This window comes from Diadema setosum, chromosome 8, assembly GCF_964275005.1.
Source record: "Diadema setosum chromosome 8, eeDiaSeto1, whole genome shotgun sequence".
Lineage (NCBI taxonomy): Eukaryota > Metazoa > Echinodermata > Echinoidea > Diadematoida > Diadematidae > Diadema > Diadema setosum.
In genome coordinates, this window is record NC_092692.1 from 18,670,584 (window position 1) to 18,684,571 (window position 13,988).

At 38.1% G+C, this 13,988-nt stretch overlaps 2 protein-coding genes across 2 annotated transcripts in view; one reads left to right on the forward strand and one right to left on the reverse strand.

Moving 5' to 3' along the window:
- Window positions 1-625: 625 nt before the first annotated feature.
- On the reverse strand, window positions 626-8,998 carry LOC140231825 (LYR motif containing protein 1-like). Its single transcript, XM_072311976.1, has 4 exons — window positions 8,879-8,998; window positions 5,151-5,338; window positions 4,447-4,507; window positions 626-2,302 (listed from the first exon to the last, which is right to left on the reverse strand). The coding sequence occupies exons 2-4, from the start codon at window positions 5,304-5,306 to the stop codon at window positions 2,157-2,159; spliced, it is 363 nt and encodes a 120-aa protein (XP_072168077.1). The 5' UTR covers window positions 5,307-5,338; window positions 8,879-8,998; the 3' UTR covers window positions 626-2,156.
- Window positions 8,999-9,135: 137 nt separating this feature from the next.
- The window catches only part of LOC140231402 (tubulin-specific chaperone D-like), a 43,103-nt gene continuing 38,250 nt past the window's right edge, over window positions 9,136-13,988 (forward strand). Inside the window, exons 1-3 of the mRNA XM_072311527.1 lie at window positions 9,136-9,307; window positions 10,422-10,570; window positions 11,657-11,758. Coding sequence (XP_072167628.1) covers window positions 9,136-9,307; window positions 10,422-10,570; window positions 11,657-11,758 — 423 coding nt within the window. The remainder of the gene's footprint in view (window positions 9,308-10,421; window positions 10,571-11,656; window positions 11,759-13,988) is intronic.

Sequence of the window (13,988 nt, forward strand, 5' to 3'; positions counted from 1 at the left end):
ATGGTTGTTTAGTAGTTGTAGCACTTTTCTGCCATGATAAGAATTGATCACACGTTTATAGATATCCAGAAATCTTAAACATCAAATCCGATTCACAGTTATTCAAATAATCATTCCTGCCATTGTTAATCAAGACACAGACATTGCCGCAGTATGTTTGAGGTGACTGGTGTCCGTACATGTACTTGTCAATTGTGAATGTGGCATATTATAAAAGGTCACATTTTACTGCGGAGAATGGGTTAATTCTTTGACTACTAGGAGATTGTACAAGAAACATGAGCAACATTCATACTCATGACAGTGTGATCACGTGTAGGTTCCCATTTTTTTCATTGGTGGCAGTGTGATTACATGTACACGTAGGTTCCTATTTGATCCATGATGAGGATGAATAAGATGTGTGCTGATGTCACAGCTTTTTCTTTGAAATGTAAAATTTTGATGGGTCTTCAGGACTTTCCTTGATGTATATACACAATGTGGTTGGGGTGTTAATGATAAAGTCAATTAAGGGTAGACCGTTAACGAGGAAGAATTCGCCAACTACCAAACCGTAAATGAAAATAAGAGAGAAATGCAACACAAGAAATGATGAAACGTAATTACACCTTGATAAACGGTTAATATTTTCACATGATGCTTTTAATGACAGTGCCAACAACCAATGGACTTCAACAATTCATGACTTTATGGTCATGTAGACACAGAGATACATGCCTTGTTTCCATCAATGAAGTGACCGTTTCAATTCACAGTCATCTGGTGCAAATACAAACAATAACATAAACTTGAATGAGAGTACGTAGGACTGGGTTATGATGTGCACACATATTGTACAGTCAACCTTGCCTAAGTTGAATCTACTTTGTATTTGGATTGAAGAAAAAGCTTCGACTTGGAGAAAATTTGACTTCTGACGGATTAAAGCCAATACATGTAGTATATTAAAGAGAACTTGAAATGACCTTTGACTCGGGCGATTATTCAATTTATGCGAGGTTGACTTCAGCAAGGTTGTATTGAACTACAGTTTGACCTCATGATAGGAAATCAGATACAGCTGTATAGCGATATTCCTAATACAACTTGTACACCAGTAACCAGGAAATTTCAGTGGTCCCAAGCAGCCCATCATAACTAGGCTCCTCTGCACCTGGATGTCAGTACAGTATATATGACTCCTGATTTTATCTTTGACACAAATAGATATATATACATTGTACTGTATTATACCCAGTAGCCAAACACATATACCAATACATAAAGTTGTATTATATTTCATATAGGGCCTTGTAGCTCTGCCAATATAACAAGGTATGTCTTCATATAAGCAGGAACAGTTTTACAGCTGTATGCCGTAATGCACACACAAATTTATAGCTCATGTAAATTGCAACAAATTAACAATATGAAATTATGAATAGGTTCATTTGGATGTCCTTTCAGGAAACACAAATACATTGGGTGTTCAAGCCTTTATCTTAGACTTCTCCATTGCTTAAAAAAAAAAAGAATCATCTTCACATTCCTCCATTGCTGGACACATTGATCTTTCATACTCCATAGCAACTCTATTGCACAAAACATTCACAAATACATTTGTATGATATCTGGGGCCAGTAAACATTAACAAATCAAAGGCATGCTTTGTCTCGCTTGTTTTAGGCAAATAATCAACCAACAAGAAGGGCTCAGCAAATAATTTGTTCTTTTAATACACTGCATAAGTTGGAAGAATATAAATACTATGATATGTATGACAATGTTGTGGTCAGTAACGTTATACAATGTACCTCAAGCCAGTTTGTTGCACCAGGCTTGCCCTGGGTTTGTGGATTTGGATCATCCTTTCCATGTGGTATCAGTCCCTTCACATCAATCATTATGGAAGATTTCAAAGATAAGAGAAACCACAATGAAATCCAAATTGTGGATGTTACGATGTAGTCCTGTTAATACAAGTACAGTACATCCACTTTCCTCCATACTCCATAGAACATCTCCACAGTTTGGCAGACTCACAGGCATCTCTGCTGCATCACCACCATGACAACACACAGAAGATGTTGCTAGTCCTCTGACAGAAAAGATGAGTCCCTGTTCTTTTTGGTACATTCTCAGCTGATTCAATCCTCAGTAGATAATTGGGGTGTTCAGTATTCGTCATAAGACTTGATGTACACTGGCTTCGCCTGTCTCCTCAGTCTGTCTTGGGCTTTCTTGCCTTTACCCATAGAGGGCGGAAGTCCACCGTATGGAATATTCACAGGTCTGGGGTATGGCGTCTTGTAGTGATAAGCTGACGCATATAAGAAAGTATACATATAGCGAGCTGAAAATGTATTTTAAAAACAAATAAGCATAACAAACAAACAAACAAGGGGAAGAAATGAATGAATGGACAAACATCTTTGAGGTGGTTAAAATAATTTGACACTCACACTGCATTCAGGTGTGTGTATGTGTGTTTGTGTTTGTTTGAATTCTTCATTCTAATTGTCCCCGCCGAACGAGTTCGAGCAGGGGACTATGAAACGGGATCCATACGTGTGTGTGTCCGTCTGTCCGTCTGTCTGTGCATCCGTGTGTGATCAAAATGTTCAAAATGCTACTCCTTCGCCATTTCTAACCCGATTTTGATTCTGTTTGCTTTATGATAGCACTACATGGGAGCTTTGAAACTTCTATTGACCAATTCAGGTTCGTTGAGGGCAGCAGACATTTTACGGCACAGGGCGCAGCCATAGTGGGTGTATCAGCCGACCCCCCTGCTCTCCCCCACCCCGGGGCAACATGTTAACACGCACTTGTAACAAAGGTTCGCGCACTAAGCAAGCATTCGCGCACTCAGTACGAGACGCCTATTGGCTAAAGCAGTTTTTCATTCTGCGCGCGTGCTAATGTAGGGAGAGGGGTGGGGGAGTGCGGAGGGGGGGGGGGGTCGGCTGATACACCCACTATGGCTGCGCCTATGCCAAAAATACACATAGCGCGTCACAGAATCGGTCAATACAGAATTTCAGTCGTGACCTTTGACCTTGACCTTTGACCTATATTGTACATTTTGCTTCAAAATGCTACTCCTTCGCCATTTCTAACCCGATTTTGATTCCGTTTGCTTTATATGATGGCACTAGGTGAGGGATTCAAAACTTCTACACAGAATTTTGACCTTTGACTACTTTGACCTTTGACCTTGATTTTTGACCTATATTGTACATTTTGCTACCAAATGCTACTCCTTCGCCATTTCTAACCCGATTTCGATTCCGTTTGCTCTATGTGATGGCACTAGGTGAGGGCTTCAAAACTTCTACACAGAATTTTGACCTTTGACTTCTTTGACCTTTGACCTTGATTTTTGACCTATATTGTACATTGGCTACAAAATGCTTCTCCTTCGCCATTTCTAACCCGATTTCGATTCCATTTGCTTTGTGTGATGGCACTAGGTGAGGGCTTCAAAACTTCTACATAGAATTTTGACCTTTGACTTCTTTGACCTTTGACCTTGATCTTTTTACCTACATTGTACATTTTGCTACTAAATGCTACTTCCGGCGGGGACATATATTACGCACCGCGTAATTTCTACTTTTCCTTGTTTATAGGTATGCAATATTAATCTCAGTGACCCTTTATGTCACTATAATACAAATTCAACAGATCACATAAAATTTCAGGTATTTGGTACCAAACAAAACAAAATATATTATTGTATGATTGTCATTTGTATGGTCACTAACATAGTGTCTCAAAATACACGGCTTGGTTTATGTGTATTTAAATGATATGTCTCAAAGTTAAATAAACTGTTCACTCTACAAATTATCATGTATTTCTAATCTCCCAAACAGAAGACCTTCACAATGATTTTGCTCAAGATATTAAAATATGCCAACACCAAATTTTACAAGAGAAAAAAAGAAGACGTCAATTACTTCATGAGAAGTTATATAAACTATACTGTCTCACATTTTGTGTAAATGCAAGAACAAGAGCATGACATGATGATTTTGTTGCATATACCATATACAATGTGGGGGAATAATATAGGATATAGCATTATATAACAAAAGCAGACATTTCATCAGTCATGTAGTCTTGTATATTTTCCTAATTGTAATAAAATCCAATGTTAAATTGATGGCACTATTTACAGTATTGTATTTTATATATTTATACATTTGCTCAGTGCAAATCTTAACAAATATAGACCCTGTGACTACCTCAATAATGTATGTATGCTATGAACTTACAATGCAGATGGGAAAAACAAGTACAGGTGTATATATGGTAAGAATCTGCCACCAGTCCTCAGTATAGCACAAAATGAATTACAGTGTACAAAATTAGATTGTCATCACAGTCCTTCAAATAAATGAATGCATTGCCCTAACTTTGCGCTGAGACTTTGGGCTTTTTCATATCGACAACACTCACCGATTTCCAACCTTGTTTCACCCTCCTTGAGGCAAAGCCTTATTTCTTCAGGATCAGTGAGCTGGAATGATATAATAATAAAGTTGTCAAACCAAAACAAACCACTTAGATAATTGATATGATTTGTATTTCACACAATGTCTGGATTTTGCATCAAGTATTGTCCTGAATAAAACATGTATCGCGTATGTTTTAGATCAGTTCGACCCCAGATACAATTCTTGAATAGTACTGCTTCAGAAAGAAATACTAATCCTGTAATGACTGTGATATGGCTGCCAAATCCAGTGCAAGAATTTAGAGCTTGCCACATTTACAATTTTATGGATTCCTACAAACACAGACCGCAAAAATGCATCACATCACAGGCATATTGCCATTGGCCACACTGAGTTTGTGCATATATTTACTACGTACTACAAGAAAATGATTAAGATCTATATGACACTTTACACAGAGCACTGCATTATTTAGTTTTCAAAAAATTTAACCCTAATGTATTAATGCATGCCACATGTGAAATTAAATTTAATTGTGGAATTGTTAATGCTGCTGGTACAAGACTAGTCACAATGCTCATTGTGAAGCATAATTACAGTGTATTCACAACTGAAGGACAGGTGACTTAAAGATTAAAATAACAACAACAGCAACAAGGCTTTCTTTTAAGGATTTCCAAGTTTTTGTATAAATAGCATCCTCACTTGCTGGTTTTTCCTGAATAGATTCTTGGTTTCTTTCTCGATATATTCCCTCTCCTCTTTGGTGTCTGCTCTCTTTCCAGTGCTGGCTTCCCATGTCTGCGCTGCTCTCAGCAGCTTTCGGTAGAGTGAAAACACTTGTAACTTTCGAGTGGCCATATCTACGCTGCAGTCAGCTCACATGGCGTAATCTGTCACACATGAAAACAAAAATATGGATACTGGACTTTCTACTGAGAAAACCACACACACACACACACAAACACACACACACACACACACACACACACACACACACACAGAGTAACTGACAAGTAAACTGGTTTGATGAGCAAGCAGTAGCTCTCTAAATATATAGATTTTATGCATTTCAGTGCCTTCTAGAATAATTGTTGGATGGTATCTGACACTGGTAAATGATAATGATTCTGTGCAGTGTTGCCATGGAACTATGACTACTACTACATGTACTACTACAAATAATATATGGGATTTAAGGCACCAAATCCATTGATCTAATGATTAAATGCTCTAGGTGCAACCATGTGCAAATACAGATACGTAAAGAGAAAGAAAATGACAAAGTGAAACAGTACAGGACATATGAAATTAATAATATTAATCAATAACTGTAAGGAAAATCAAACAGATTATACTTTTTGAGATTATTCTTAATACTTCAACAGCATTATGACACTCTTAGTGAATTGAGGGAGTGAGTTCCATAAAGAAAACCTGCCGTGAGTAAAAGTTAGTTCTCCCCGCTTTGTGTGAAACCTAAGGATGATAAGAAGGCCACAGTTCTTGGAACGTTAACATCTAAATACCTGTAATGTGTTTCTGGATACCCTCATTATCTTGTACACTCAGCAAAAAAAGAAAGCAAACACTTTTTCAAGTTTATATTACTCATAGAATTTTTGGTGAAATGTTAACGTATTATATGCCATATGAAAGGTAATTTAATTTTTACTTTTTTTTTAAATTTAAACTTTAAACTTTACGCATGGGTGAACACCTTTGTTTTTCTCTTCCAAGGCACAAAAGTGAAAATTGCAAAAATGATCAAGTTGTCATTCATGCGTAAATGGTCATTCATGCGTAAATGCTCTTCATGTAACAATAAGAACAAAAGACAAATTTGACACAATAATGAACATGGATTCAGTTACAAAAATATACCTATGATCTCTATAAATTCTTTAAAGCCCAAAAGATCAATAAGGCTAAAAATAATGGAGGAAAATGAAGAATGTTCTGTCAAATCCAAATTCACATGAAATGAGAGAATAAGCAACATTAACAAAAATGGTAGAATTTTGAATTGAATATTCAAATTAGGAAAATTGTAAATTATATTTGGTTCTTGAATTTGTCTTATGAATTCTTAAATTACTAAATTGAATGAATGAAATAAAGATATTTTGTTCATTTAATCATCTTCATGCCCTTACTCCCTATGTCACTTGAAGTTTTAGTTCAGTGAAAATTCTTATTTTCCACCCTGAAGTTTCCCACTTTTATTTTGTTTGAGGTTATAAAGAGATTAAGAGAATATAAACTTATTTTTGCCATTTCTTTGTGTCTCTCATTGTGTTAAACTGGTCTTTTGTTATTATTGTTATCTTAAAGGTAGGGGAATCCCACTTGCATGCCTTAAATGAAGAGTTGTATAAATACAGTGGTATGTTGAAGAGAGTATCATTTTAGAAACTCCCATAAAGTATTGAAAGTGGAAGGTAACATTTAGTACATTTTTATTGACCGTTAGATTTTGAATTGAATTTTTTTCGTGGCTCACCGTAAATTCCAGTACATTACTAGGCTACCTTTGCAGACACATGCATTGCATGTGTGTCCATCATGTATATTTTGTGAAGAAAGTTCATCAAAACTTACAAACACTTCTATAAATTCTTGCCACACACTCTATATGTTATTGCATCAGCTCTTATACTTTTAGATTTGTGTTTATAGATAAAAGATACAGAAGACTGCAACAAAAAGGCTTAAGTGTGGCTGACACACAGAACTACTGAGTAGTTGAGTTTTGTACATTATTCAAATTGTAGATAACTGTTGACTTCCAAATTTCTCAGCAGTGGCCTAAACAAGTCCCTGAGGTTCATATTTAATGTTTTTCTGCATTTTGGGAGGTCTGTAAAAGGTATCCCCTACCTTTAAAGGGCATTTGCAAATGAAAGACAATATGTCAATCTTTGAAATTTTACTTTTGTGCTTTGGAGGATAAAAACAAATGTGTTCACTCATGCGTAAGGTTTCCTTTTTTAATATATTGACCTACTAGATTGATAGCCAATTAAATTACCTTTATTATGGTATAAAATATATTGGTTTTCATGAAAATCTTCTATGAAAATTTTGAACTCGAAAAAGTGTTTACTTTCTTTCTTTGCTGAGTGTAGAGGTACCCGCACCTTGCCAAGGGCCCTAAACCCGCCACCCTGTGTATAAAAAATGGCTACAATCGCACTGTACAAAACAAAAATGTAAGCATGGGACTGTGAGCAGTGCGCAAGGAATTTTGCAGGGTTTCACATCCACAGCCAAGCAAACCGAGGCGAAAAAAGGCAATTTTGTCTTGCACCTTGCCAAGGGCCCTAAACCCGCCACCCTGCGTATAAAAAATGGCTACAATCGCACTGTACAAAAAAAAAAAAATGTAAGCATGGAACTGAGAGCAGTACGCAAGGAATTTTGCAGGGTTTCACATCCACAACCAAGCAAACCAAGGCGAAAACAGGCAATTTTGTCTTGAAAATCTTGAATTTATATGAAATACAGGTTGTGGTGATCACGGTCCCTGCATAAGCCTACGTCTTTTACATGCCTTGCCTATGGGGGCGCATGGTGGCGATGTGGGTGCAGGCCATACTATTAGCGCACAACTAAATAATGACATCATTCACGTTTCACGACGATAGCTACAAAGTTGGACATCGATCATTGAACTTTTGTTCCATTAGAATCTTGTGCATTTTTCCTCGACGTGAGCAGAATTTCATAGAAATTAGAATTTCAGTGATGCAGTGTGTACAGAATACGCAAAAACGTTAATTATCATGCTGACTATGGCGATGTGCAGGATGCTCAAATATCATACACCAGTCTACTGAGTACTCCAGTCTCTAGTGCAAGTGTGCTTTGTTGTGTGTGTATAGAGCGTGTGTGTGCCAATACTCACATGTTAATTATTGTAACTTACATATAATATTGCATTTGTACAGACCCCCCCCCAAAAAAAAAATAAACAAAAACAAAAACAAAGCAAAACAAACAATCACTACAAACACACACACACAAAATGGAACAACAAATCCAGATTATTCTATTTCCCGTGTGGTTCCCACCCACCCTGGCCTCCTTTACTTGCTTTGTTACTATCTGCCACATTGTCGTTTTTTTTTTTTTTTGGGGGGGGGGGAATGTTGTTATAAAGTCATCTAGAAATTAGAAAATAAATCAAATGAATGAGTGAAAATGTATTGAATATCTGAGTCGTTCTAATCTAACCATTCTATATCCAATGTACTGTCTGAGCATACACAGTTTTCAATATGAGGGACTGAAGTAATAATGATGAGCCCTTGCCTTGTCATTGATTAGCTTCATTCAGTCGTCACTAATGTCGTCAGTGTATTGTAATAATTGGCATTCTGTTATAGAAATGGAATCAAATGAATCACGTCATATGCCGAAAATGTGCTTACCATTGAGCATCGCAGTCTCACAAGCGTATTAAAGTCAGTATCTGCAGCCTGCTGCGTAAGCGGCCTCCGTAACAGCAGTTCACGTGTCCTCGGCTCGAGCCGCCGGCGGATGGTGGTACGGCCACGGCGGTGCGTTGGCACACCCGCCGGCGCCCCTGGGACAACCAGTGGTGCGTGCCGTTGCTCTGTGCATGTCTGTACCACGCACTGTAGGTGTGTAATTTGGGTGTAGTGCGAGGGAGGGAACATTCTTGAAGATGGCCGCATCCAACATGACTGAAGACGAAGGAGCAGGGAAGGATATGGCCCGTCAGGGTCATATTCGGGAAGAATTCTCTGAAGCTTCAAGAGTAAAAGAGCTCTTCAGGAGTTTGCCCCAAATTTACACCGATCAGATCAGCGTTGAGATAGCTTTAGAACAATTTACAGGTAAGAAAAGTAATCGCATTGCATTGCCTCTTCGCCGTGCCGTGGCATATGGCACACACAAAAGTTACACTTTGTTTAGCTAACACCAATTATAGTATGTGGGACATTGCCTCAACCCGGCCCCAAATTTACCACTGTTGTTGATCTTAATGGCATACTGTAACCGTCTGTAGATATATATATGATATATTTTCGGTCCTCGTCTCAAGGAAATACAGTTTACTTGACATCACCGTGCCCAGTTCACACTCATAGAACTTTATGCCTTGTCTTGTAATTAGGGTAGGGTCTACGCAATAGAAATTAGACCCAGTCTACTCTATAGACATTGATAATGGTCAATAGGGGTGTCACTGTTACTAGTGTTAGGTAAGATATATTTTTGTTTCTATGATTGTTTATTTGAATGAGTATGATTATGAAGAAAGTGTTAAAGCTATACAATGTGTAGCAAGTAATAATACTGATTCAGTAACTTTCACATGTGTTTTTGAGGTTTGATGGTGCTGCTTTGACAATGAGAATGATATAATTGATATTAGAGTGAAGATGATTGATGGAATAGAAGACAATGAAACTAAAGCTGAGGACATGCTTTGAATGTCTAATTAAGTTTTTTTTTTCTTTTCTTTGATCAACAGCTTTATATTAAACATTTAATATTTCTTTGCTGTTCACATTACAAAGATGCAAAGATGCTAATGCTAGCATTGCAAAGGCTGTTTTCCCTGTTTTCCCTTTATGACGAGGGGTCCATTTCATGAAAGTCTTAGGAGAAATTTTTTGCTTATAAGACACACTTAGGAGAGACTTCATGAATGGATTTTACTTCTCTTTGAAAGTTTCACACAGACCGTACATATGAACAACTTTTGCTATTCTTACAGTGAGAAATGTCTTTATAAAATAAAGTATCACTTCACCAATTGGTATCACTTCACCAATTGATGGCTGCCTAGACGAATGTAAGACAGTGCATGATAACCGAACACTACAGGAACCTGATACATACATACTGTGCAAATTGTATTGGGATTTAAGAATCTTGTAAGGAAGGTGGTGACATTAATGGCACAGTAATGATATTCACTCCTGTCTAATTATGTCTTTGCAGTCATTGTGGATGACTACCAGGAACAGCCGCATCTCATGGACCCCCATCTGGAAGAGATGCTCCTCAACTTTCTCTCAATTGCCAGGGATGTGACCCTTGACCCCAGGCTCTCTCATCTGGCTTTCAAGTTCCTTTACTTGCTCACAAAGGTAATATGACAGTTATGATTAGCAATCATGTGCATGCTAGCACAGATTATGTGTTGGTCATACAAATGTTATTAAATATTTGTTTCTATTTTGGTGGCGACAAGTGATGAAACTGCAAGGAAGGGAGAATAAGGGGGTGATTGCCAGGCACTGGTTAAATTCTCTTCCTTCATGATCAATGAAGAAATCCTACATCAGGCCTTACCAAGCCAAAAACTTTAGAGGGATGCCAAATGTGCAGGATGCAGGTACATCAATTTTATTATATCAAAGTGATAATAGGAAGGAACTAAAACAAATTCCCAAATGACCGTCAAGGGGTTATTATTTTAATTTTTGTGTGTGTGTTCTGTTAATTTTTTTTTTTTTTTATTTCATAACATTTTCATATCAAATATAATTCATTCATGGCACATGTACAGAGCAAACAAAAATTTGAGCACGATACACAGATCACAAGATGAATCTGATTCCATTGACAGGTTCATGTTGTAATAATGTGGTTTGAAGGGGTGGTATAGTTTTGGTTGAGGTGGGGATTCACCTTTTGACTTTTTGTGAGATAATTACAAAACTGCTTATTACATATTAAGGAACTTTACATTTCTAAGAGAAGTTCAAATTTATTTTGTGAAAATTTGTTGCTGAAATGGCTTAGATGTATTGAAAAAAAAAAAGTAAAACAAAGCAATCATATTGACAGGTGGCTCCCACTTCGTTTTGGATATCTCAGCCATTTCAAAACCTGATCACATATTCTGCAGTTGTTCTGTCAGTAATATGTCATACCAGTATCAATACTTATTCTGCCTTGAGATGAGTATTTTGTATAATGCTGTAAAGCAATACATACAACTTGCACAAATGGAATGAATTTTTATTCACTTTTGTTTGTGCTGTTGTGAAGTGGAATTGTGATATAACATCAACCAATATACATTTTGAGACACATTACTGCAATGCAGCTATGTGATTGCTTATTGGATAAAATGCAGATTATTCTTATTTGTAAACATAATAAAGTACAAGTTTCTCATTATTTTTTCATCACATTTTTATTATTGGATATTTTCTCCTGTGAACCAGGCCAGAGGTCCAAAAGTCATTGTGCGTCTGTTGCCTCATGAGGTCGTTGATCTGGAACCAACACTGGCTCAACTCTATGCTCAGAATCCGTCGGACTATGATGTATGTGTTGTAAACACTTCATATTTTAAGCATTTTGTAATGATGAAGGTGGTGCTTATTCAATCACAAATGATTGTTATTTTGTACTGTAGATTTTTCACAGTTACTTCTTTTTTGGACAGTTATGACTTTAATTTGCCATACATCTGTTGCAAACTGTCTCAGTTTGCCGTCAGAACTTGCACAAAGTTTGCACGAGATATCAAAATAGTGCATTTTGCATTTAGTTCATAGTGCATTTGCAATTAGCAGCAGGGATCAAGAGCTTCTCACAATTTCCTGTTTTTATCTGTGAATACCACAATCATCTTTTAATGCCTGAAAGTTACCATAGTCTACTATATTAGATAAATATTGCATTTTTTTTTTTGTTAGACATACTTTGTCACCGAACTTAAGAACTTTACCTGTATCTCTTTTGCAATGCTATTCTGTTCATCGCATTGTGGTACTGATTTCCTGACATCTGTATATATGAGTGTTTCATTGTATTTCTAATTATTTGTTTGTTGGAAATGAAATAAATCAACTTGAAAGGAACGAGCAGATTGAAAGGCTGATTGTGTGTCCACCTCGTAGTAGAGTCTTTAAAGCACAAGAAGTCCATTTTTAGCTCACCTGAGCCAAAGGCTCAAGTGAGCTATTGCGATCGCCCTTCGTCCGGCGTCCGTCGTGCGTAGTCCGTCGTGCGTCGTCCGTCGTCCGTAAACTTTTTACATTTTCATCTTCTTCTTGAAAACCCCAAGACCGATTTTCATCAAACTTGGCAGGTAGCATCCCTAGGGGATTAGGAACTCAATTTGTTAAAATGGGCACCATGCCCCACCCAGGGGGCCCCCAGGGGGGCCCAAACCCCCCAAAATTAAGGAATCTGTAAAAATCTTCTTCTCTAGAACCAGAAGTGATAGAGCTAAGTTAATACTATGAGTTAGTACATTGATGACTGTAGTTTCAAGTTTGTTCATGGCAGAATCAGGGGTGCCTCCCTTGGGACCCAGGGGAGGGGGGTGGGGAGGGGTCCTAATGGGGCCTAAATTATACATTTTCATCTTCTTCTTGAGAACCCCATGACCAATTTTCACCAAACTTGGCAGGTAGCATCCCTAGGGGGTTAGGATCTCAATTTATTAAAATGGGCACCATGCCCCACCCAGGGGCCCCAGGGGGGCCCAAATCCTCCAAAATTAATTAATCTGTAAAAATCTTCTTCTCTAGAACCAGAAGTGATAGAGCTAAGTTGATACTATGAGTTAGTACATTGATGATTGTAGTTTCAAGTTTGTTCATGGCAGAATCAGGGGTGCCCCCCTTGGGACCCAGGGGAGGGGGGTGGGGAGGGGTCCTAATGGGGCCTAAATTATACATTTTCATCTTCTTCTTGAGAACCCCATGACCAATTTTCACCAAACTTGGCAGGTAGCATCCCTAGGGGGTTAGGATCTCAATTTGTTAAAATGGGCACCATGCCCCACCCAGGGGCCCCAGGGGGGCCCAAATCCTCCAAAATTAATTAATCTGTAAAAATCTTCTTCTCTAGAACCAGAAGTGATAGAGCTAAGTTGATACTATGAGTTAGTACATTGATGATTGTAGTTTCAAGTTTGTTCATGGCAGAATCAGGGGTGCCCCCCTTGGGACCCAGGGGAGGGGGGTGGGGAGGGGTCCTAATGGGGCCTAAATTATACATTTTCATCTTCTTCTTGAGAACCCCAAGACCAATTTTCACCAAACTTGGCAGGTAGCATCCCTAGGGGGTTAGGATCTCAATCTGTTAAAATGGGCACCATGCCCCACCCAGGGGCCCCAGGGGGGCCCAAATCCCCCAAAATTAAGGAATCTGTAAAAATCTTCTTCTCTAGAACCAGAAGTGATAGAGCTAAGTTGATACTATGAGTTAGTACATTGATGATTGTAGTTTCAAGTTTGTTCATAGCAAATCCAGGGGTGCCCCTCTTGGGGGCAGGGGGGGGGGGGGGGGGGTTGGGAAGGTCCAAATGGGGGCCTGAATTGTACATTTTCATCTTCTTCCTGAAAACCTCAATTTATCAAAATCTCAATTTATCAAAATGGGCACCATGCCCCACCCAGAGGGCCCCAGGGGGCCCCCAATCCCCCCAAATTAAGGAATCTTAAAAAAATTTGGGCCCTTATTGTACATTTTCATCTTCTTCTTGAGAATGCCTGGTCAAATTTTAGTAGAGCTGTGAATAATTTAGATTAGTGACTGCGT